This window comes from Sitophilus oryzae, unplaced genomic scaffold (genome assembly GCF_002938485.1).
Source record: "Sitophilus oryzae breed Bouriz unplaced genomic scaffold, Soryzae_2.0 scaffold_1318_pilon_pilon, whole genome shotgun sequence".
Classification (NCBI taxonomy): domain Eukaryota; kingdom Metazoa; phylum Arthropoda; class Insecta; order Coleoptera; family Curculionidae; genus Sitophilus; species Sitophilus oryzae.
Genome location: NW_022145969.1, coordinates 1,082,432 through 1,109,702, shown reverse-complemented (window position 1 = coordinate 1,109,702; position 27,271 = coordinate 1,082,432). Strand labels below are relative to the sequence as shown.

General features: G+C 31.0%; 1 protein-coding gene across 8 annotated transcripts in view; it reads right to left on the bottom strand.

Annotated features, from left to right (window-relative positions):
* LOC115875075 (glutamate-gated chloride channel) overlaps positions 1-27,271 on the bottom strand; it is a 42,560-nt gene continuing 15,289 nt past the window's right edge. For 3 of the 8 annotated variants that reach the window (XM_030890439.1, XM_030890438.1, XM_030890437.1), the window contains exons 4-8: positions 17,394-17,700; positions 14,698-14,832; positions 14,485-14,637; positions 2,141-2,421; positions 1,850-2,080 (exon numbers count right to left, since the gene is read on the bottom strand). In XM_030890439.1, the coding sequence (XP_030746299.1) occupies positions 1,850-2,080; positions 2,141-2,421; positions 14,485-14,637; positions 14,698-14,832; positions 17,394-17,700 (1,107 nt within the window). Of the gene's footprint in view, positions 2,422-14,484; positions 14,638-14,697; positions 14,833-17,393; positions 17,701-27,271 lie in introns of all 8 variants that reach the window. The other 5 variants (XM_030890435.1, XM_030890433.1, XM_030890440.1 and 2 more) reach the window with 3 other exon arrangements.

Sequence of the window (27,271 nt, the reverse complement as noted above, 5' to 3'; positions counted from 1 at the left end):
AAGAAACTCTTATACATATCAAAGTGTCTTAATAAAAAGTCATTTACCTAATTCCTACAAATAGTATGTACAAAATCATTCAAACTTCTTCATTTTACTACAAATGTATTGACTACAATATAAAAATAGTTTGGGTATATTATTTCAGTTAAATGAGTCGTCTAATTCTTGTCACCCTGTATAAAAAGCAACTCAGCGATAAACCTCGCAATTTTATGTCTGCTAATAATACATCATTGATCAAATACTGTTGTACAAATATTAGATTTCGAGGGTTAGTGACCACAATAATACAAAGTCAAATCAAATTAGATTAGCTATATTTAACAATCTTTTAGAAATTTGATATTTTCAGAATACATTGAGGCTTTTCTCGTATGTATACGTGACAATGATAAAAAAGGATCTTTAACAGCGGGGTAAAAGCCCTAAAGACATCCAGATTTTTAGAAAACATTCATTTCACATTACATATATATACGAGACAGACAGACAGAAATAGATAACAGTATTATCTAGCCAAAATATATTATTACAGTGTACTATATATAAAAATGAGGAAAAAATCCTTTTTCGATACTAAAAACTCTAAAAAACGTTTAAAATTGGTTTTCTTAAACAATATGCTAGAGTAACAATTAAAAATCAAAGAGGTCTCCGAGGAATGTCGAAAAATATAGAATTTCAAAATTCCTGGATTGGATACTTTACTGATTTATCTAGGATACTCTCTGATTAAATTGAATAAAACTCAAATTACATCGGAAAAGTTGCATATTGCACGCTTTTGTTAACTTCTAGATATAAATATATCACATTTTGGAATGTTTTCCTCTCAGAGTCATTTGGGTATACTATTCATTGGTGTACTGGCACTATGTAATATTCAAGTTCTCAAAAAAAAAAGAAAAAGAATTTAATTTCTGATATAGACCTTAAGAGAGGCTAATATATTGAGCAGAAATATACTCTCGAAAACATTTAGTCTGCAAGAGCAGGAATAATTTACAATCCTACAAAATCTAAGTCTTGATAGAGTTAAGAGTTGAAGTAATATTTTGTGCTAGAAGTACATCTCTCGATTTCTGGCGAAACTTACGTTGAGTTATTTACAGAATAATACTTATTACGATACACTTTTTTACAATTACTTTTAAAATACATGTATATATACTTGTTGTATCCAGTTTTGGCACCAAAAGCGTTCAATTTCAATAAATCAAAATTGCGAGGGCTCATATTATAACACTGATCAAAATATATTTCTGAATTCAAGAGCACAGAAATCTCAACTCTATATATACATAAAAGGAAAATGTACATGTTCATGTCGCAAAGAGCAAATATTATTTATTACGTATATAATTATTCCATAAGTACACAGTCTATTTTCTTGCCTTTAATTATCTATACGCTTATATTAATTAGATAAAATACGAATTAATTTACACATAAATACGTACATGAAAAATGTTTTTAGTAAGAGAAATTACTCTCGATTCAGAAAAATATATTTTGATCTGTGAAAAACAAAAAAAAATAGAGAAAAATTGATGTTCAGTATATTCTACGTTTTTTTTCTTCTTTAAATGGATGGAACAAGGAACGAAAAAAGTGATTATTGCGAACTGTGCAAGATATATTTGAGCAAAGACTAAACAACCTTTATTATTGCTTAAAAACTATTTCCAGAACAACTGCAACAAGTACGTTGAAACGACGGGTTAACAACAATGGAGAATATGCAACTTCCGAAAGCAAGGATAACAATTTGATTTCCATTAAGTCCACATCACAAATAGGATTCCCACTGTATGTGTAATAAGCCCGAGAAAACTCGACAACCAACTTAAGACTCCTCGGCCTCCTCCCTAAACAGGTAGGTCGACCAGTAAATAACATTAAAGAGAGCGAACACCAGAGGAAAGGTGATTCTGGAAATGACATCGATGCGTTTAGACCTTGTCGGAAATTTAGACAACCAAGACCGGCAGCAGTTGGGTCTTGGTTGCATGTGAACCTCGCAGTGGCGAGCCTTTTCTAAACTCATCGGATCACCCGGATGCCGTACGAGAGGTTTCTGAAGCAAAGGAGAACGGTTATTAGCCTGAATGTGATTTTGAACAGTGGCATTTCTTACCATGGCAAAAGTTGCATTGCTTTCGGTATCGATCAAATCGGAAGTAGCGTCTAAAGAAGCGGCATGTTCGAGCTCGCACTGTCTTCGTTGCTTTTTCATATTTTCACGGTGCATATCGGACCTCGAGGCGTAGTTAACTAAAGCGAATTCAAGCAAAGCCCCAAAGACAAACGTCAAACATACCCCTGTCCATACGTCGATAGCTTTGGTGTACGACACTGGCGGAAGAGAAGCGTTTATTCCGGACGTTTGCGTTGCCATCGTCAGCAAAGTAGTCACACCTTCAAAATAACAAAAAAAACAACATGAAATAAATGTATACGAATCAGGATTAACTTAAAGCAATCTTAGTTTAAAACGTCCGCAAGATATACATAGGAAACCATCGTTTGTTTATCCGAATACACCTTGGTAATACTTCCAGTGGTTATTAAATAAATAAATAAATAAATAAATAAATGCCTTTATTGTCAAAAAATTTTTCAATTTGTGGACAAAGGTAAACTAACAAACATAGTAAAAAAAAAAACAAGGTACACAAACAAACAAACAAAAGATAATACAAAACATTATACAAATAATATTGTCAGTCTTATTGTTAAAATAAACATATATAAATGTTTACAATGTCAAAGAACAAAAAAAATTAAAATAATATTCAAAAAATATTTAGCCAGTTTATAGCAGTAAAATATCAATGACCTCCAAATAAATTAATTTCGATGTCATTAGTAAATACAGCAATAGCAAAACATTAGACCAGTGTTTTCAAGATCAAATTCGATTTTCAATTCAAATATAATTCATTAACGGCGTAGAAAGCCTTGTCTAGTAAATAAGAGTTCAATGCTTTGCGAAATGAAAAAATGTGTTATGGATTTGATTTCAAATGGCAGGTGATTGTGCATTTTTTTCGAGTTGTATAGTATTGAACTTTTAACTAACTCTGAGCGTGGGGTAGGTAGATAAAGATCTTGCTCCGCGTTCCTGAGTGGATAAGTGTGAGATGACCTTCCTTGAGAAGCTGATACATGTTTACCTATTAGGAAAATGGATTCAAATATAAATAAGGAAGGAAGAGTCAATATTTTTAATTTTTTAAAAAAGTTCTGCTGTTTAGTCCCAGTGAATATAGAACAGCTCTCTTCTGGAGCCTGAAAATGCGGTCAAATTGAGTCGCACAACACGTACCCCAGAATGGAAGGGCATACCTGAGGTGCGACTCAAAAAGTGCATAATAAACAGTTCTAGCCACTGACAAGTTAAGCTCCTTAGAAACAGTACCTTAATGCAAAACAGGCAGAGCTCAATTTTTTGACAAAGCTTCGATATGTATGTCCCATTTCAGAGAATTGTCCACAACAAGCCCCAAGAACTTTACAGATTTGACGACGTCAATGGTGGTGTTGTTAAGTACAAAAGGCTGCAACGAGTTTTTATACGACAAAGCTTTAGTTTTAGAAATGTTGAGAGTCAGGAGGTTCGAATCGCACCAAGATTTAATGGTGATTAAGTCATTTGATATAATCCTATGAAGTGCCGTGATGTCCTTGTTGTTCCAAGTGAAGCTAGTGTCATCCGCAAAAAGACATATTTTGCCACTGATGTTTATGTTAGCAATGTCGTTAATAAAAAGAAGAAACAAAATAGGGCCTAGTACTGGGCCTTGTGGTACTCCACATTCTATTGGCTTGCTAGAAGACAACGTGGTATCCACCCTCACAAGTTGACTTCTGTCGCTCAGATACGACTTAAACGATTCGAGAGATGATCCCCTGAACCCACAGTGCTGCAGTTTATTAATTAAGATCTTATGATTTACACAATCGAACGCCTTAGAAAAATCACAGAAAATTGTTGCTGTAGAATGATGGTTGTTTAGGCTGGAGTAAACATTATTAAGCAGGGAAAACATAGCGTCATTTGTGGACTTGTTGCTTCGAAATCCAAATTGATATTCAGTAAGTATTTTGTACTTAAACAGAAAAGCCTTCCAAAAGATACCAGCCTTCTTTTAACCAACCTTTCTATGATCTTAGATAGCGTTGGAAGGAGTGCAATTGGGCGATAGTTAGAAGCTTCATCTTTGTCTCCGCCTTTGTGCAGTGGAATGATTATTGCCGTCTTAAGACATTTTGGAAAAATACCATTTTGGAACGACATGTTTATTAAAGTTGTTAGGTGATTCAGAGTGCTTTCTGGCAGATTCGAAAACATTTTTAAAGTTAGCCCGTCGGTCCCAGAAGAGGATTTATTTTTGATGGTATTAAAATTATATTATGTGGACAACACTTCCAAAATAGATAAATAAAACAAGTTTAGATTGCAAAGTGTCCATAAGGATAATGTAAATATTATTTGGCACTATTCTTGCAACAGTCGCGACCTAACCCAAGTAGCAAAAAGAAATTCTAAAAGGATTGAATTATTTTATAACAGTCGAATAGTTGTCTTAAGGAGTACTTGATTTTATTAAGCGTTTGGTTTCGACCATTCTGTTTTTTAATAAAAGTTGTCATATTAAACTATTTTCTAGTGGTTTTTACAACGTATCTTATAACGCATTAAACGATAATTTCTTTTAGTATGATATAACACTTAATAAGACAATGCTATATGATAACAAACATATTATTTTATTAGACTCTTATACCCACCATGTAAGAGTTCTATAATATTCATATAACTAGTAGTCACAAGATCATATAATAGTTACTTAAACTTGTCTTATTAAAGTTGTATTACGTTGTATGATAGAATGTTTTCTTGCGTTAACTACGGTGCTGTATACAACACTAGTTATATAGCCTTATATGATAAAATTGTGATTAACAAAATAAATTCGCTGTAATATCTGCATTATAAAACTGGTAATGTATAATATAACCTCATTTTAAATTAAATGGTATACGTAGTTATTTATTTTGTTATTGTTGTTGTTGCAAAAGTAATATCTACGTACGAGTATAATCAATCACAGCTATTATGAATTCTGGACAAAGTTGGAAAAAAGTTAACATACGCAGTGGTAGTTATAAAGAGCATGTAAGAAAAAACTCATCGAAATTACGGCAAATAATCCCGAGAATTCCCTGGGTTCCCAAAAGCCAAAACCTCTCGGGTTGTCTGGCTTCTTCAAAGCATTGTTGCCACGTTGATGTAAAAGTTTTACTGTAGTAATGTTTGTATTGTTTTATTGTTGTTTTTCCAAGTCCTTAGGTTGCCGCTCACTCGTCGGGCATGCATGAAATGCATTGCGTGCATAAATCCATGAAAACCTGATCATGTTTGTTAGTTTAAATACTAATCAAATGAGATTTGCCAACATCCATTTGTCACAAATCTCAATATGTCAAAAATAGTTCTATAGTGCCTGGAAATTCTGCGTAATGATAGATATTTATCTTATACCGTTTTATTTTACCACAAAGACTTATTTAAGGGATTCATTTATAATAAAATGGTTGCATTATAATTCGCCATGTTTAAGGCAGAATTTTTGTATGGCCTATGGCCGCCATTATATGAAGCAAAATTAAAAACATCAAAATAAATTGTAAAATGTTTTTTTTGAGAACTATTTTGTGATAAGATTCCCACATACAGTAATAAACTGTTTAATTAAATTAAAAACAAGAATTTTTGAAAATTTTATTTTATTTTATTGTTTAAATTTATACGTAAACCTAAATCGAAATTAAAGCGCTTTAATTTTTTGCCAAATACATACCTAATCTACCAGTAAAATTTTCGGCGCAACAAAATTGTCCCTACTTTTCAAACCCAATGATTTTTTATATTACATATCTGTTGTACCTTCTGGCTCTACCCGCCATTTTCACCGTCGAGTAAAGTCTCCTTTTTAACAATCCACATCCTCCAGATTCATTTTACGACACGCTTAAAATATAATTTGCTCCTCCGATATTCTTCGGTAAAAAATAAAATACTCTTTTACCTCGCTAAATGATCAAATGTTTTTATTGTTCTGTTTCTTAGATGTGACCACGTAATACACAATAAAACTAGTTTTATAATAGTTATATAACGCTGTGTAAAATAGTAGCATAAGAGTTGTATACCCTTTTTATAGAACTTCTATACTACTAATCGGTTGTATAAAAATGGGCCTTTTTGGTTGTAAAGCTATCATATTACGGTCTTATAGCACGTTATACGAATTAACGTAACCTATAAAAATGATCACATAGCTGTTTATACAGCCTTTATAAAATAAAATTTGCTACTTGGGAAAGCTTTTGATAATTTCGGTGCGGTTCGGCTTTTTCCGGAATTATGTCGCCAAATATTGTTTATTCAAATTTATTATTATTTTCTTTGAATTTTATAAATAAAATACAGTGTGTTGCATACAAGAGACTTTATTTCATTTAAAAACATGTATGAAATACCTATGAAACATTGGAGGCCGACGTTATGCCACGATCCACGATGGTTTTTGCAGTTCACAGTTCACAGCACAGCTTTTTAAGTTTTTAATGCCACTTTTTCACAATTATCTCGGGTTTGAGTAAATAAAATTTAAATTAAACTCGCAAGATATAGTTATTTATCTGAAATTATAAATGTGGGAACTTTTTATTTTTTTAAATTAATCACAAATTTTTCTTAGAAAAAATAATGATAAAACAGTTTCTGTTGAACTTTTGACACAAAAACATTTCAAATTTATGATTTCAGCCTAATAACTATTTGGTCAACGTGTTTAATTTATGTCAGTGATGACAGGTATTGATAATTTAGATTCCATATATCTCGAGAACCATTACTCGTAGCGATTTTTACCAAGAGACCTTTTTTACGTAAAAAAAATCGTAAATGTATATTTTTTTACACAGTAGTTTTATACAGGTACGAACGAAAAGTTATTAGTCTTTAAACCAGTTAAAAGATATGTGGGTGCGCCCTCTATAAGTAGGAGACATATTGACATCCAAATCAAATGTCAAAAAACTCCCAGATACCAATTTTCATCCAATTACTGATGTTACTTCAGAAATTATTTGGAAAAACTTCTACACCCTGTATCTCCGGAACTAAGCATTTTAGGATATACATTTATACGAAATATTTAACTGCAGAATATGCCGTAGAAGTTACAGGAATACAGTTCGGACCACCCTGTATATTAATAACAGCCTAAAATAGTACAAATTGTAAGTAGAGACTGCGTCAATAAGAAATTCTAGCGATTTCATATAAGGAAGGATGTATCCAAAAGCTTTTAAACGTAAGTCCATTTTTGTCATCTGATACAATAAAACGAAAACTGAACTGAAGGGAAAGGAAGTAGCTAAAATTAGTTTGAAAGCTGTCACAAGGACAGTTAGAGCAAGTTTATTGGAAATTCGCCCTCGTAAGTAAATGTCATCTTTATTTTATTCGAACGAAAACACTTATAGAACATATTTAAGCTAAACTTTATAAAAAAAACTACTGCAATTCATCTGTTCAATCAAAAATGTTAAACAATTATCGGTTTGACAAAAAAAGAGAGCACAAACACGTCGCCCACTTAAAATAGCTTCGTAATTACTAGAGAGCCTTTGAAAATGTTTATTTCCCGTTCAGGAACAAATTCGAAATAACTGAACAGGGAATTGAGAAATAAAAATGCCGATAAATAACGAACACTGGTTTGGATGCGAATAATCAGAAACTTTTCAGCAACAGAAATTAAATCAATTACAAAAATAAATTAAATTCCTGTCAGAAAATACAGCGGACAAATCTGAAGGTAGAAAAGTTGTCAGTTTTTATTTTCTAAAACAGAAAAATACTTCAATAGAGTTTATTTCCTTTTTCATATACTAAATCTCTTTGTACAGGTTTATTAGTTATACAGCCTGTCGAGAAAATAAATAAATTTTAAAAAGAATCATATAAATAGGAAAATATGATTGAATCACGCAATAACGAAATAAATTCACAAATGGCTCACACCCTTATCCAGAAAATGCATTGTAAAGGAAAAACCATAAAAAAATTAAATTTTTCGAATAGTGAGACCGAAATATCTACAATCAATTCAAAATACGTGTCTATCAATATAAATACCGGGTACGTCTCGAAAGTGACTCACCCCTATAACTTTTTTATTTCTGCAGATAAAAAAACAAGATTTTGTATGTCAGTATATGACATAAATTAGGATCGATTGACGTATTCAATTGTTTTTGGTCGTTTCCTGTTTCACCGGAAATGATTACAATTTTTTGATTTTTAATATCGGCATATCTCGGTATATTTTTCTACTTTATTCGATAGAAAATGACACTCTGAATAGAATGACATATCACATGTCAACTTTTGACATTTTCGCTTAAAGAAAAATCGTATTTTAAATTTCAATCTAGAGTGCCATCCATGGCTGTAATAAAAATACTAATTTTTAATCAAGAAACCTTGGAAAAATAGATTTGATCGTTTAATGTGTCTTGTCCTGGCGGGTTAAAATATCATTAGCATATTTAAAAAAAGCATTTGTTTACGAATAATTTGGTATCACAGAATTTCATGTTACCGCATGTTACCATTTCAAATAAACCATATGCGAAAATGTCAAAAGTTGACATATATATGTCATTCTATTCAGAGTGTCATTTTCTATCGAATTAAGTCTTTGAATAAGAAGACTAAGGAAGGAGCATATCAAAAATATTAGGTACACCGCGATGGGCCTCAAATATGGCCGACTTAAATTCCGGTTTATCAGTGTCGTTCTAATTTTATTTAAAAAATGTAAAACTATGATGTAGGGTAGACGTGGGGTAGACTCAATAATTTGTTGTTTTATTTTACGTTGTGAATAAATGTTGGTAGTTATTAAAATTTTTATAAAAATATAAAATTCTAATAAAAATAGATAAGTTATAATAATTATTTATAACCATAAACATCCGATACGCTACTGAAGCAGGTAAGTCAAATTGACGTATCTAAATTCTTTGACATCTAATCTTTGACAAGTAGTAAATAAAAGCAAAAATGGAAGAAAAAATATATAATTAGTTAGTTTAAGTGAATTTCATAAATGATCGGTTTACTACACGTATGTATATTATATACTCACTTACTAGCGAAAAGTTGTTCCATTATTTCACTCGATTTTTGCCGAGATCTACCGCAGGCTACACAACCAACTATTTTAGAGTCTTTTTCGATAAATCGTGATAGTGTCACTGTTAATTTAAGTTCTGCCACAATTTCCATCTAGATTTACTACCTTTATACAACTATCAGTAGTAGAATAAATAATAAATAACATAAAATAAGCTCCTTAAAGACTGACAAATCCACAAAATTTCAAATCAAATTCAAATCTGTCAAATGAATCGTCAAACAGAACTGTCAAGGATCCCCACCCTAGAGTGCTTTTATGGCGCTTTTTCCGCCCACCATGCATGAATACATGGATAGCATTATGCTCCTTCCTTAGTCTTCTTATTCAAAGAATTAAGTAGAAATATAAAGGGTGCCATTTAAAAATCTAACGTTGTAGTCATTTCCGGTGAAACAAGAAGTGACCAAAAAGAATTGAATACTTCAATCAATCCTAGTGATGTAAAATCCGGTAATTTATAAATCGGTAATATTACCGGTAATATTACGGTAACATTGGTAATTTATAAAAAACAGCTTTTTAAATATTATTTTTTTACAGTTCAAAACTGTAAAAATATTCCAAAAAATGAAAAGAACGTTTTTTAAACTAGTCATAGTCAAAGTGGTCTATGTTAAGCCGGTCCCACACGATGTGGCAAACACCTTCCAACGTTGGACAGATGAACATTTGCCACATCGTGACCAACCTTGATTGGAATCAACGTTGTAGTACGTAATAGAGTAGATAATGGTATATCATCCTCAATCTCGTCCTCTAGTTCTTGTTTCTCATCTTCTTCTTCTTCCATTTATTTCTCAGCAGCTTCGACCATTCTTTGATATTCTTCTCCGTTTAGTAAATTATAATTATGGGCAATATAAGTAAGCTTTCCGACCTTTCCTTATTACTAATTATGCGGTAATATTACGTAATATTACCAAAATTACAGGTAATATTATCGCGGGAATATTAGCCTTACATCACTAATCAATCCTAATTTATGTCATATACGATTATACAAAATCTGTTTTTTTTTATCTGAACAAATAAAAAAGATATAGAGGAGCCACTTTTGAGGCGCACCCGGTAAACTAAAATTTAATTAAATTTAATATTTGACGCATAAATAATAAATAGAGTCCTTCAAATGTGGACGTAGCTACGAAAATAAAACAGTTTATACGCAAATTAATAAATTCCTCCTTTAGGAATGTTTTATCTGATTGTTTAAAATAGGCCGAGGAAATCGCAAGTTTAGAATTGGGAAGGAATTTTACAATCACAACAAAAAGTTTTAAATGAACGTAGAGGAGGGTCAGGTTACATATAAATTAATTAATTCTAGTATAAACGTATGTTCTTCAGGAATGTTTTACGGGGTTGTACGAAATTTTCGAAGAAGATCCGAAGATTACAAGAGGAATTTTAGGATCATTACAAAAAGTTTGAATAAACGTAAAAGAGGGTCATTAATTTGAGTGTAAAAGGTTCCTTCTTTAGGAATGTTTGATCAGGTTGTAAGAATTTTTTAAGAAAATCTTTGTTTTGAGTTCAGAGGGTTGGAAAAAATCATGATTTAAAAAAAATCAGATTTTTTTATTTTAATAGAAAACATTATTTAAATCGGATTTCCAAATAATTAGGACTTCATTCCAATTAAAATCCTGTACGAAATGGCTAAATCTTCATAACTCTGCCCGATACTGATAACAATAATTATTATATAATGGAAAATAAATTTTTCTTTTTGTTTGAGTTTGTGAGTTTCTTGCCTTGAACTGCTAATATAGAAATTAATTCCACGCTGTGTTCGACATAATGTGGATCAACCTGCTCTCACTACCGGTTTCGGGGCCCTACCCCATCATCAGGTGAGCTTGGGTCGTTTCCACAATATGTCGAGCACAGCGCAGAGTATATAAACACGACTTGTCGTAAAGTAGCGGTAAGATATTAAGTCCCGCATCGCGAGATAGCGGAATTAATTTCTATATTAGCAGTTCAAGGCAAGAAACTCTTATATAATTTTATTATATACCTAAAAACTGCAAGAAATTTATTTTCCATTATATAATTTTGGCTAGCCGAAAAAAGCCTTTATTTACTATCGACAGTTGATACCGTAAAATACTTACTGCAGGTCGAAATGTCGGTAGAAATTTGGAAAGAACTAGAAGATAAATTGATGAAGGCAGAAGTTATCTTGATCAATATACAGCTGTTTAATAAATTGATATAGGGTATATCTGTTATAGAAATATTTTTTATAGTTTTCTAGGACACATTTTTATAACTTTTACAATTATTTTTCGATTTATTGTAAAGTTTTAAAAAAATATTTATGATTAAAATTAAAAAAATAATTTGATTTAAATCATGCCCAACCCTGGTTTTAAGTTTATTAGGGACATTTTAGGGTCAGAACGAGAGGCTTTAAATAAACCTGCATAGATTTGGGTCATTTTTAGTTGAATTTCGCGTATTATTTTTGGTTCAAAAAGATAAATTAACATTAAGCAAATAAGTGTAAATTTGTTCAGGAAAGTGTGGTTCCGCCATTAAGTAAATTTGCCCAGTCCAATCGTGTTTTTACGATTGTGTGTAGAGGAGAGGCTGAGAAAATGAGATTTAGTTAGGTATTTCCATTTTGGTACAATATACCGTAGCAAGTTCGCTGGAAACTTTCTCCAATTTAGTTATGTGCAAACTCAACAATTTACCGAACAGTAATTTGACATTTGCTTATTCCGAACATAAAGCAATGTCACGGCTACAAAACTTTGTTTATAACATAACTGCGTTTTATAAAGATACACAGAGACGTACGTAAACATGCCTACATATATAGCAAAACGCCCATTCTCTCCGGGTCCTATTATAATTTTAATTAACGTGTTACATGCAGTTGCGAATCCAGGATTTCAACGAAAAATACGGGGGTTGTCTTTTAAATTTTGCAAATAGAAACATAGTACGCGTCTTTCAATATACAGGGTGAGCTTCCTACGATGTTCTCTATGGGTATCTCGGAAACTACAGGAGATAGAGAGTCGGTTAAATGAGGAAAGAATTGCAGTTTTGTGGGGTCATAAATATGCGCCTTTTGGATTTTTGAAAAAGTTCATGGCTTACTACCCAAGTAGCATTTTCACGACTTGCGACCACATGTTTACTAAACACAACGTTGGATTAGTTACAAAAAATAGTTAGCTCCCTACCTTTGGTATTAAAATAAATTTAAACGTTTTTATAACGTTGTGCCGACGTTGGACTAGTACTACAGCAAAGTAGAAGCTTCTGCGACGTCGAATAAACGTTGTCTTGTAACCTTTTTTGCTTAAGTGATCTTTAGGTGATTTGGACAACGTAGTTACAACGTTGGATAATATAGAGTTTTCCGACGTCAGTTTCAGGACCTATTCCAACGTTATGCAAACGTCGTCTGTTTTACTAATTCCAACGTTGTTTAGATTTCCTTATTCTTACGTTGGTAGGACGTAGAGTCACTACCTTTTTGCAACTGTATTGAACCATAACCTTAAATCTTAAATTTTCAATTCATTGTTCTGTTCAGTCAGACAGTTCAGTGCTGTTTTTGTTTTTATAAAAAAAAAACTTAATTAAAATGGGACATAAGAAAGGTACATATAAAACTAAATTTAAATATACATCGACATATATTACCGACACTTCCTCGTTTATTTAGATTATAGAGGGCGGCACAAGCTAGACTCTAGAATGACTAAATTAGGCAATCTTGCGACTAGTATACTACCTGTTAAGGCCGAACTGCGACTTTATTAGTCCAGTATGCGACTACTCGAACTACTCCATCTTAATCTCCAAAACAACAAAGTTAAAGCCGCCATGTTGTTAAATAAGAAAATGTTTCGTTCTTAAAATAGCAATTCCTGCTTTTTGAATACATTAACTTGAAATATTTGACCCTAAAAAATACGCGGAAACAATTTTTTCGAATGCGAATAAATTATTCTCATTTTACTAAAAAAAAAATTCAAGAAAATTTTTAAAACTTCTTTAATTTCAAGGCCCATTAGTATTTTTTAAAGTAGAAACAATACATTTATCAATAAAGTTGTTTGCGTTTAACTTTTTACCTTGGGTAACGAGTTACAGAGTCGGTTAAAGTGTTTCAATAATTATGATCTTCAAACATCCTCCACACTTAAATACTTTTGTTTTGTTTTCCTTCACTGCCATCTGACATATGTCTCTAACTAAATTATAAATATAATATTTTTACTATAATTATCCCAATTTAGGATAAAACGCGACTTAGACGCCATATTAGTTTTGTATTTCTGTGAATTAGGATTTTAAACAACGTTGCAGTTTGTACTAAATTAGGCTTCTAGCCAACGTCGGTATCCAACGTCGTTTCGACCCAAAAATTATTCTCCAAACTAGTGCAGACTAGGGTTGGCACGAGGTTGTACCGACGTTGCGCCCCGACGTTTGGTCGCGTGACACAACGTTGTCCCGACGTCCAAATGCTGCTTGGGAGATATTTCGAAAAAGACAAATTTTGGCTATTTTAAAAATTGTCCCTAATTCCATTATAAGCTATTTTAGACAAAAAGTTTTCAGATAAAAGTTTTAGATAATCACATTCTTAATGAAACTGTGTCCTGCGTTTTTTTCTAAAGCCTGTCATTTTTGACATATTTTCTACCTCTATACGCAAAACATAAAAGACAACCCTCGTATATCCAAACTGGGAGATTTCGAAGTATTTTGAGAATCATTTTTGCAGTTTAACGTGTACGAAGTTAGTTATTAAGTAAACAGAAAATCGTTTAGCTGAATTTACATAGGTCCAAATATCCTCAAGTCTTTTGTTCAATTTTACATTCAACTCGAAATGATTAATTAAAATTTTAGGACAGAAGGACAAAGTTGGAAAGGAAATTCTGAAAAACAATACCACGTATATTTACCCAGACAAGGTAAAGCCTTTTATTTAGTTAACATGTCCCCAGATTTTCATAAAGTAAATATTAATATGGTTTAATACTTGATCTTTCGATGAAGAGAGGTTTAAAAAAATAACTTACTACTTAACTGTTAATTTTTTGAAATTTCGTGAAGCATTTCTCGACAATAAAAATTAAAATTCTTTACAATATAATAAAAAAATACATTTCTAAAACTTAAAATCATGAAACTGCAAAAAAAGTTTAATATAGATTATAATTACCCAGAGACACTCTTGCAGGCACAGCTCCTTGGTCCAGCCAAAAAGACACCCAAGAGACGATGACCAGCATGCAACAGGGTATGTAGATCTGGATCAAATAGTAACTGAACTCTCTTTTGAACAGCAAATCCACTTTCAAACAACTGTATTCTCCTAAATACAAATAAAACATACATTTTTTTAAAGTCCAAAATTTGAATGAAACATATTCACCTGTATTCGTTTTGCTGTTACAGTAGTCAGTAAGAAATTTCTCTAATGTAAACCTAGGTAGGTGTAAGTTTTTTACAACTTGTACTGGGTCGCCCTCTTTCCATAGGAAAACCAAGTCGTCAGTAGTCCATCCATCTGGAAAAAGGGATTTCCTATAGTAATTTTCTTATACAGGGTGCTCCGAACTGTATTCCGGAAACTTCTTTAAGTAAAACAAGTACTTTTAGTAAAAAAGTTCGTATAAATGTATGTCCTAAAATGCTTAGTTTCGGAGATACAAGGTGTAAAGTTTCTTTTTTATTATTTATTTGAAAAAAAAATCGAGATAAAAATGAAACTTCTACCACAAATTACCTATAACAGATGCGAAAGAAAGCGACTGCATCGGAAACCGTTCGGCAAACCCGACACGCCTATTGAGTGGTGTAAATACACCAGTCGTTTAGTCCGGAAACCCATGCTGTGTCGTATTCGCTTGCTGGAGTGACATAGTGCGTGGTTATATGTTCCTTTTTAAAAACGCGTGTAGGATTTTTGTTGAACTTTTGAACTGTTATTTCTAAGTTTTGGTAATTTATATATCTTATTTAAAATGGGATACAAATGTGTTTATTTATAAGGGATATTTATAGTATAAAAAATTAATTTATTTAACAAAATTTAATTAAAAATGTGATTTTTGTCATTTGAACCTTTCTATTGGTTCTATCGGACTTTGTTCAATTTTTTGATATTCTTCTTTTGATCAACTTTTGATATTCTTTGATACATCAAAAATTTTCAATCTAATAAATCATTTAATGATGTAAATAATAGGAAATTTCTCACATGGGTGGTCAAATTCTATAGTTTTCATTATATCAAACAGCCTCTGAGAAATGTTTTCAACTCAAAATGCCTTTAATTATGTTTGACTACATCATTAAAAAGGGTCTTCAAATACATCAATGTGATATTTGTCTAAAATTTGCAAAAGAATCCGAATCTCTGGATAACTCGAAATTATTTACCCATTTAAAAGTGGAAAAATTTGTTCATTTTATTTACAGGCTGGAAAAATTATTTATATTAAATTTTGATGAGTTTTGCACTGAAGAGAACATTCAGAGGCTGATTGATATAATGAAAACTATAGAATTTCACCACCCATGTGACAAATTTCCTCTTATTTACATCATTAAATTATTTATTAGATTGAAAATATTTTATGCATTAAAGTTTACAAATAAAGATTTATATAGTCGAAAAAAGTCCGATAGAACCAATAGAAAAGTAACTATTTTGTCACATCTTTAATTAAATTTTGTTAAATAAATTAATTTTTTATACTATAAATATCTTTTTTTTTCCTAATCTCCTACGAGCTGATATAATATGACGAGCAATCTATTAAATTACTGTGAGATTATACAGAAAAGTCCACAGACTTCGAGACATAGGAAAATCAAGTCCATTTAGCGTGTGTCCAAATTTTGACAAGTTTTCAAAAATGACAGTTTTGTTTAGACTGACGTTTAATTTCACCTGACTTCTCGGTGAATGATTTCTTTTTATGGGGGTACATAAAATCTAAAATTTACGGCCATGAAGAAATTCAAAACTTGGAGCAGTTAAGGCAGAAAATATTTAATGCCTTTGACACTGTCACCCCTGATATGTTATCCAATGTGAGGAGGGGATTTTATGATCGTTTGGGTTATTGTTTAATGCAAGAGGGAGGCACTTTTGAACAATTTTTGTAATTTTTTAAATTTCATTATCCTGTTTTTTTACCGTTTACCCATTACCTACCTTGACGAACATGGGAAAACGAAGGTCCTTTTCAGGACCACAAATATTTTGATTGAGAAAATTGGTAACTTTTTTTTGGATTAAAAAACAAAAGTTGTTAATATAATACCAATTTAAAAGTGTTTTAGTAGTTTTAATACACACTATGATATAAAATTTATTATTATTATAATGTACATTATTAATACTATTGTTCATTCGAAATGGCATTAAGGCCCAATTGCAACAATGATTTAAATTTTTCTTAAAGATAAGTAGAGCTTAGAATGAGCTGTATTTATATTTACTTTAATATTCACCTTAAATGCACTTAAAGGTGACTGATACAATTTTTGAATTTGAATTGTTTTTAATGATACTAACAATTTTAGTGCAATTTTTAATAAAATTTATTTAATATTAATAGAAATCCAAGAGATTTGAAACCTCTTTTAGCGATTTATAACATTCTCAAATGAATTACAGGTGCCCTTATTTTCTATGAAAATCACACAGCTTTTTTCATAGTCGCTGCAGTTGCTATAGCTAAAAAAAACTAATTTTTTAAAGTGTGAAAATTGCGACACACGCTAAATGGACTTGATTTTTCGTATGTCTCGAAGTCTGTGGACCTTTTTGTATGCCTCGATAACATATTGGTGCAGATTATTTTCACCCAAACAAATAATAACCCAAACTATACATTGATGCGGATTGTCTATGAACTCTTTCTGAAGGTCACAGAAACCTGAACGCGTGATTCGGTGTTCTTTCGCATCTGTTATAGGTAATTTGTGCTTCTACACTGTATGTCTCCTAAACTAAGCCATTTTAGGACATACATCATGTGCAGAATATGCTGCCGAAGTTTCCGGAATTCAGTTCGGACCACCCTGCATCAGCAAGAAACAATTCTGGTGACTTACAGCTAGCCATTCTCAACGAGCAAATCTGCCTGTCCAAAGGGTAAAGCTTTAAGTTCATTGGGCACGATAGAGTCAACGATATTCGAATACTATACAGAACTGAACCGTATGGAAAAATACGGATGTAGACATTAGGCATGATAATGTTATGAGTGTGGCCCTCCTTCTCATTGGAAAAGAAAAGGTCAGGCATCCAGACCCTGTTTGCTTCCGTCAGGGTGAGATATTTTAGCCGTCCATGGAAGTCGTTAAATTTGAGTCGCTCATCGAGCCACTGCTCACGAAACGTCAATTGAACGGAATATTCCTGAAAACGGCAACTCGTTACTGCTCCACTGATTTTTGTCAAATCAATTACTTTGATCTTAAACGTTCTGATTTGATATACGAGGCGAAGAGATGGAAGAAGAAGGCGAAAGCAACGTCTCGAATTGTTTGCTTTCCGTCTCCAGACTTAGGGGTGCAAAATAAACGAAATTCTGATGTAATTTTATTTGACGGCTTCTTTAAATAACCTTCGCAAAGGTAGGAGTTAAGACTGTGTTTCTTTTGTATCGTCTAAATAGAAAAAATAATCTCTGTGCTCAGGTTTTCTTGATCTTATAAGAATTACATTATTTTAAGACTGACTTTAGAAAATTACCAACAGACCCAAAAAAATATTGTGCCAATCAAAGAAAAGAATTGTTTCTACAAATATCGATCAAGTTACTTTCTTAAATAGATTTCGTCAATATTTTTATTTATTAATTTAAAAAAAATAATAATAATAAATTTTTTATTAATAATATTTCTTTAATTAATTTCTTTTGTTAAAGAAAACTATATAAAGATTTATAAGTTGAAGATTTTCATTGGTTTTCAGTATACCGGGTGCGCCTCAAAAATGGCTCACCCCTATAACTTTTTTATTTTATATAACATAAATTAGGATTGACGTATTCAATTGTTTTTGGTCACTTCCTGTTTCACCGGAAATGACTACAACTTTTGATTTTTTAATTGCACCTTCACTATTTTTTTACTTTATTCGACAGAAAATGACACTCTGAATAGAATGGCACATCATATGTCAACTTTTGATATTCTTGCATAATAAAAAAAATTAAGTTTAAGTATTTTAAATTTCAATCTAGAGTGTCATGGCTATGTTAAAAACACTAATTCTTAATCAAGGAGCCTTGGAAAAATAGATTTGATCGTCTAATGTGTTCCTGTCCTGGCCGGTTAAAAAATGCCGAAATCGTATTTTTAATCATATCTCATTTTTTTCGAATGGAACTAGGGTGGCTCATTAGGATATTTGGAAAGAACATTTTTTTACGAATAATTTGATACCACACACTTGATATTTCGAGTCAAAGTTTCGTTACGAACCGCAAGTTATAATTTGAAATAAACCATATATTCGCATATGATAATATGTCATTCAATAGATAATGAATACGAGAACTAAGAGTGTTATTTTCTATCGAATAAAGTAGAAAAATACCGAGGGTGTCATTTAAAAATCAAAAGTTGTAGTCATTTCCCGTGAAACAGGAAGTGACCAAAAACAATTGAATACGTCAATCAGTCCTAATTTATGTCATATACTAACATACCAAATCTCGTTTTCTTAACTAAAAAAATAAAAAAGTTATAGGGGTGAGCCACTTATGAGACGCACCCGGTATACAGGGTGAGTCTTAAATAAGTTCAAATATTTTCAAGGTTAGTAGATCTCAATAAAAGAAGCATATTTTCTCTTTACCGTTTTTCAAATAAGTCCAAAATAACTGAGTTATTTTACTTTAAAAATTTCCGAAAAAAATGATTGATTTTTTTACCACTGGATCTTTTATGGGTTTTCTTTCTTGTAAATTTAATCTACTACCTATACGGCCATATTGTCAAGAAATTATGTTTTTTAACTAAAAACACGAAAGAAAATTCCAAAAATTATTTCAAAAAATTCGAAATTTTCGAAATTTTTTCTCGAACAAAAAACCTCATAATCGTATTTCTGGGGTCGAAATATACAACCCTTAAAAATATTTGCACCTTTTTAAGACTCACACTGTATTTGTAACATAGGCCAAAAAATGTTAACGCAAAAATAAAGAGGAAATCTAGAGAACCAAAAAGTTTTATTGATGCGTATGAATTTAATAGAAGTTGCTGGATCTCTCATTTACAAAAAAAATGTCTTCTACGACATCCAAGCTGATTTGAATAGTGAAATAAACAAGTTATATAGTCTATAAAATGAATAACTTTGAATTTTGACCGTTATTTTTTACCAACATGGCAAATATAAAATCCCTGTGTCATCCCTGAGTGCCTGAACGGATCAGATAGGTAACTCTTTTTACTTTCGTGGAATAGAAAAGGAAAATAATAAAACAAGTGACAGTTTTTCCTCTTCTTACAAAAATCAACACGAAATGTCATAATTGTCAAAAGTAAAATGTCATCAGCTTTTGACATTTTTAAATATCAGACCAATGCCGTCTCTAATAGAACAGCCACGGAGTGAGATTTATGACGTCACACTAGTTAGATACTACGGATTAAAAAATATGTTCTAGAATACATTGAAAACATAATTCTCCCTCGTATTTTTGGTTTGTATTTTAAAAATGATATAGTTTACATGAAATATACATAATATACAGTTAATAAATACAATGTATACACCTATTTATAGTAATAAATACTTTGGCAAATAAACTATGAACCATACAAATGCAACAAATGTTTTACAATATACAAATAATGAATAGGTACATAGGATAATGGGTAAAATGTAAAATATATTTTAAATTTTGGGGTTTGAAAATCGATCTAATTTAACAAAAAACATTCAATATCTACTAATAGTGATATATTATTATTTGCATTCACAAAATTTATATGTATATTTTGCAAGTATCAATGTTCAAAAAATTATATTTGCAAATAATACAATATCATAGAAAAAAGGCTATGAAATAATGATCGCTGTCATTTTATAATATGTAAAATTATTCTAAAATTTTTGATTTTCTTGGGATTTCGGGAAAAACGCTGATTAAGTTTTCATTTGGTTTTTCATTATTTAAATTTGGTTTAAAAAAAACCTTTCGGCTAACATTATAGCCTTCATCAGTGTTGTGTCATATGAAAAAAATAGTGTCGAATATAATCCAAAAAATGACATATAAAATATTCAGACTACACACCACATAATGTTTACTGCAATTAATAAACTAATATAAACTTGTCAAAAGATAACCACATATTTTTTAAAATTATTATTCTTAACACTAAAACTATCTACATTGACTATGGAGTACGATTTCAGCAATAGTCAATGTACCTATTCATTATTTGTATATTGTAAAACATTTGCTGCATTTGTATGGTTCATAATTTATTTGCCAAAGTGTTTATTACTATAAATAGGTATATATATTGTATTTATTAACTGTATATTATGTATATTTCATCTAAACTATATCATTTTTAAAATACAAACCAAAAATGCGAGGAATAATTATCTTTTCCATGTATTCTACAACATATTTATTAATCAGTAGTATCTAACTAGCGTGACGTAATAAATCTCGCTCCGAGGCTGTTCTATTAGAGACGGCATTGCGTCAGCATGGCCGCAAGTTGCTAACCTAATAAAATTAACACTAGAAAAGCCCGCGGGAACTGTCAAATTCAAAGTTATTCGTTTCACAGACTATATATATTTTCATTGTTGCACATTTATTCGCTCGAAAATTGTTTTTTAAATCTCGAATCTTTTGTGCCATGATTTTTTTATCTTATTTTGCAAGTTTTAACTAATTTTATTTTATACGTTAAGATCAAAGTTATAATAACGTTTTTGTAAGAACTTTTCCATGCTTCATGCTTAAAGAATTAAATCAAATAATATTATAAATATGCTGTTTTTACAAAAAAAATGAAGTTTAAGGCAATAGAGTATACAGAAATAAAATTAAAAATCCCGCTAATAAAGCATTCATATATGAAATAAATTTGTAATAAATAAATCATTCGAATTTTCAAATAAAAATATTATTAAAGAAAATGTTCGTAGTTTATATACTTTTCTATGATCTATTGTATATATTAAAAATATAGGCCACTAAATCGACGTACTTTTAAGAAAATATGTACAAATATACAACACTACGTAACACAAAGCAAAAAGTCGGGGTTGTTTTCTACTTTGTGGATGGCCTATAAACATGTTTTCTGAAAAGCTAACGAAGCTAACCAATGAAGCTATTAAGTTCTAAAAGCGAAGAGTGCAGTAAAATTCTCCTTACGGTAAAGTGGCTAAATAAAACGCAAGAATTAAGATTAATATAACCGAGGCATAAAGCTATTTTTAATGAGAACCAACAAGAAAATACTTCACAATAATAAATGTTTATACCGATTGAGTTCAAATTCAATACTTCCAACAAACATAGCGCAAGAAAAAATATAATTAACTTCAAAGAATTTCCAATTAATGTATATAACCATTCTTATTTTCTTTTTTTCTTTGATTTAAAAAATTAATCGTAACGTTTGTTATATTTATTATTTAAGCTTTGTCGTATTTCGTTTTCATTTTAATAAATCAAATAACAAATTTAATTTGCTTTTGCCTTTGTTTATAAAATATTTAATTATATTTCTATACATTTCGTAACATATTTCATTAAAACAATTGTTATAACAATTAATTCAGATTTTATATAACTTCCAATTGAAAAACAACAATGTCAGTTAAAATTAACTAGCTAATTAATTTTTAATAAGCCATATCCTATTTTAAGTAGTAAAATATTGGTCCAGCTCTTTTTATTAAGCCCTCAAACATTAAAGTTTCTGTGCAAACTTGAAACTTGAGTAGTAATTTTTATGTATCTTAGAATTAAGTATTTATTTTCTCTTCATTAATTAACAATTCTATCAAAAACACTATCAACACGAGTTTTAAATAGTATATATTCCATAAAACATCAATAGAAATGAATTACAGCACATAAAGGTCACAGGAAAACAAAATAAAATCATGCTGAACACTTCTCAAAGGTAGCCCACAGAAGTTTCACAAACATAACAACACATATATCACAAAGGAGTCAAAATTAACATCACAAATAGAAAGAGACAGATCAACAAAATTCCGCAGCACCTCAAAATTTCCCACAGCCTTGGCTAACGAAACCTCTATAATGTATGAAATAGTTTTTTATCGAAATTTGGATGTGCTGTGATATAGTACTGAGTAAAAGTAGATGTGCTAGTATATACAGGGTGTTCCAACGAAAACTCTGGGTTAGATAGATACCAAAACCAGAGAGATACCTGAAAAAAAGCAAAAATACGTTCAAATGTGTCAGCGGAGTAAGCTATTTAAAAAAATAGCCTGAAAATATTCAATAGCGGTAACTTTACTGTACGAAAAATTTAAGCTATCTACCTAAAACTAACTTTTTTTCTGAGAAATTAGCTTTGAGCATTTCGACAACAATTACATTCAAAATATATTGTAAACAAAGTGTCTTACATATCTGAACACATATAAAAATCATACTCTTTACAGATTCAATAAGAATATCAATGTTTTGTGAGATTAAATATATTTTCCGATATATAAAACGAATCTCAGCTAAAAAGATTAAAATATTGTCTTGTTTTGATGGGCCTTGCATAGGGCATTACATAGAAACCAAATTATGTCAAAAGTGATTTATATTCAACTGAAACTACAATATTTCTTCTCAGTGACGTAACATGGCAAATTTAATTCACCTCTATCCGAATTTATAGAGTTAATAGTGGCATTCTCAGATTTCTGTGATAGAAAATTTCAGTTTTTAAGATAGAAGAGAAGAATCAATATAATACTGACTTGATATAATGATGTGCTTTTAGATAAGGAAAACTATGTAAATATGGATATCCTATTTTTTTAATCCGCTTGTTTTATATATGTACAGAATATAATAGAGATATTATAAGAATAATAGTGCAGCACAGATAGTTTCTATAATATCTATTAGGTCTGTGTGATTGGTTATGTCATCGAAATGGTCAAATCGTCGTATGTTTTTGTTGGGACATCCTATAGTGCATGCAACAACACTAAACGTCAAATAGTCTCCCAGTTAGACATAACGTGTTATCTCCGACGCCATACATGCTTGCTGTGGTGCTGGTGCCTTCACCATTCACCAGATTTTGGCCCTGTGCAAAGAATATGCAAAATGGCAACCGGAACAAGTACAGACATTTTATATCAAATACTTATATACAGGTACATTGTTACATGACACTCATCAACCCGCAAGAGCAGATAAATATATTATTTCCCAACTGTTAAAGATAGATCAAGTTAACGAGAGTATTCATCCTGAATTAGACAAAAATAGTCCGTTTTCTGGCAGTGCAGATTGTTTTTCTTTTCCCCGCAATTCTGTAAATAGCCCTGCTATTTTTATGAACTTTTTTATTCACGTATGGTGCTATACAGGGTGGGCCACTGAAAACTTACAATGGCTATAATTTTTAAACCAAAAAAGATATCAAAAAAATAAAAATTACCGTTTCTATAATATCGAGGGGGAATACATATGACGTATTTTTTGAACCACCCCGACCTACCCCTTATGCGGCACCCCTACTCACTTGAAAATCTTAAATGGCAACACCCCACTTGTGGCGCCTTTTTGGAAAGCCCATAAAAAATGCTAAACGATGATTATAAAGTTTTTAGGGTGAAATTGAAAAACTACCCCTTACACGAAAAATTAGGTGGACATTAATGAAAAAAGTGATTTTTTCAGCATAAGTTACAATTTGGGATCCAGCTAAATGAGGCAAATGAGGTGTTTATCAGAACACCCCCACCCACCCTTAGGTGGCACCCCCTCACTTCTAATCTCAAGATAGCGATACCCCACTTGTGACACTTCTTTGGAAAGCTAATTGAAATTGCTAAACGATGGTCATACAGACTTCAACTTAATTACTGGTAAGTAGTGATAAGAAATGTAGGTGTGACAATTTGAAAGAAATTTAAAATGATAATTTATTTTAACAATTGCTCAAAATACAAACGATTTTCAAATTCTTCTCTCACTTTTTGGAAAGTCTCTCACGGAATATTTCGACATGCTTCAGTTATCCTCTGTCGTAATTCTTGCAACGAACCTGGTTTTATCTTGTAGACTATGGATTTAGTGTAACCCCACAAGAAAAAGTCTATAAAGGAGTGATATCAGGTAACCTTGGCGGCCACTCGATTGGACCGCTTCTGCCAATACATTGCTTTGGATAATATCTATCCAACCACCGCCTTGTGACAATAGAATAATGCGGAGGGGCCCTATCTTACTGAAAGTGTATGAGGTCTTCATTAAGAGTTAAATTTCCTTTCAAATCTCTTTGATTTTGAACCTCATTTACAATGGCCTAGGGGTGGGTCAGGGTGGTTTGAAAAATGCCTTATTTGCCTCATTTAGCTGGGTCCCAATTTGTAACTTATGCTAAAAAATCCGTTTTTTCATTAATATCCACCTAATTTTTCGTGTAAGGGGTAGTTTTTTAATCATCGTTTAGCATTTTTCATGGGCTTTCCAAAAAGGCGCCACAAGTGGGGTATTGCCATTTTAAGATTTTCAAGTGAGTAGGGGTGCAGCCTAAGGGGTAGGTCGGGGTGGTTTAAAAAATACGTCATATGTATTCCCCCTCGGTATTATAGAAACGGTATTTTTTATTTTTTTTTATATCTTTTTTGGTTTAAAAATTATAGCCATTGTAAGTTTTCAGTGGCCCACCCTGTATTGTATAAAAGAATACAATGAAATTTGTTTGAGACTCAATTGACAATAAAACAATAATTATGCATATGTGATAGCTAAGCTAAGTGAAACAGTGACCAGCAGGTGTATGAAAGCTGTTTTCTGGTTTTCTCTATAAAATTTAGTTTAGAAATATAACCTTTTCTATATGTTTAAGACGTTTTAATGTATATTGGATAATCATGTTTATAGCAACTTCAATTTAAACTTACAAAAGTAACAAACAATAAAGTAATTCAAATACACTTACGCTTTAATCATAAAATACTCCAGAATTTGCCCAATTTAAAACTTCTTTGCCTTCGAAATATTTTTGAATCATATCGAGTTTCCTTTTCAATTTGTACAAGATAATTTTGACTGATTAATTAATTGATTTTCGTTTGCTTTTACAAAATATAATTAAAAATCACCTCTCGAAAAATTCCATTTACTCCAAATTTACTCTAAAACGAATAAAATGTATTTGTAATTCCACGTAGCGATAAAATTAATATTTAGTAGGGCCTAATTGTGTTTCGTTTTCAATAAATTTAGATTTTAATGTAATATTTGCTGCTATACATAAATGATAATAAAATAACACGATGTATCTACTTATAGTTATATTACAATAACAAGATTTCACTTGTTTAAAGGGCAACATTAATAATATTACATACAAAATTAGAATCAAAACTCTATAAAGTTCGAAAATTATGTTAGGCTTCCATTTATTTTGAAACCGTACCCTAATTCTTCATATTTGCTGTAATTTAAAACAGAATCATCACTACCCAGATGTAAATAATTTTATTTAACACACTCAACGTTAATTCCAACCAATCATCTACTTCACTACATTTAGATTAGTTGATAATTTTTCACAATCAACTATTGTTACTAATATTAGTACTTATTATTTTTTTAATACAGTTGCTACAACCATGAAAACAATTCTGAATATAAAATGTTTAGCTGTTTGCTGAAAAGATATGATATATGGAAAGGAATGAAAAGTGCTTTTGGAAACTCTTCTTGATGGTGACATAATTTTGGTAGCAATATATGACTAAGGTATTGCAGAAAATGAAACGAGGAAGATAATTGTAACATTCTGTGTACAAACCATAGACTTAAAAAAAATATAGACTACACTATTTACATCTCAACGCGGACAAACAACCTTTTTTGTACACATGTTTACTTCTGGGTACAGTCGACCGAGCCTTCCTCATCCAGCCTATGTTGTCACGTTTTTAATATTATCAATATTTTTTTTCTTGTTATACCCATATATTGAGATATTAATACTACAGTTTAATAAAGTAGGTTATAATATTCCATAGATGTATTAAATAGTCCTTATACTACTAAATTATAAGTGGGATACTGTTTAATAAGGATAAGTTCTTTACAATATGACAACACCGATTAGAGGCGAGGGAGCCTATTCATTCATTTATTACCTTGTAGGTAACGTGTCGCACGTGCGGTAAAGCTTTGTTGCCGCTATCTCCCGGCTGTATAAACGCATTTTCTTAGCTTGTAGTCCTTAAGTGTTTATTTTATTGACTTTTTTCTGTTCAAAAACTAGTAAAATATGGGAAAGCCTGCCAGTGCCAAATTTGCAAAGAAATTTGACTTAAATAATCCTTTTAAGTCTTGAAACGACTTTGACCGGTAGGCAACTCAATTTACCCATTGGGAGTCAGTGGCGTTGTTGTAGAAAGGCGCTTATTTAGATAATATTTTAGTAAAATGTAAAATCTGAATTTTTTCTCTTATATTACATTATTTACTTACTTACATTGTAACAAAATCATAATTATAACCCTGTTAATAATTAATAATGTTTTTATTAAAAATATATTCCGGTTTATTCTAAAATTATCTTCAGAATCTAAAATAACATACAAGAATTTTAATATGATATTACATTATGAGACAATATTTTTTAATATACCGGGTCGTCTCAAAAGTGGTTCACCGCTATAACTTTTTTATTTTTTCAGATAAAAAAACAGATTTGTATGTTAGTAGGTATATGACATAAATTAG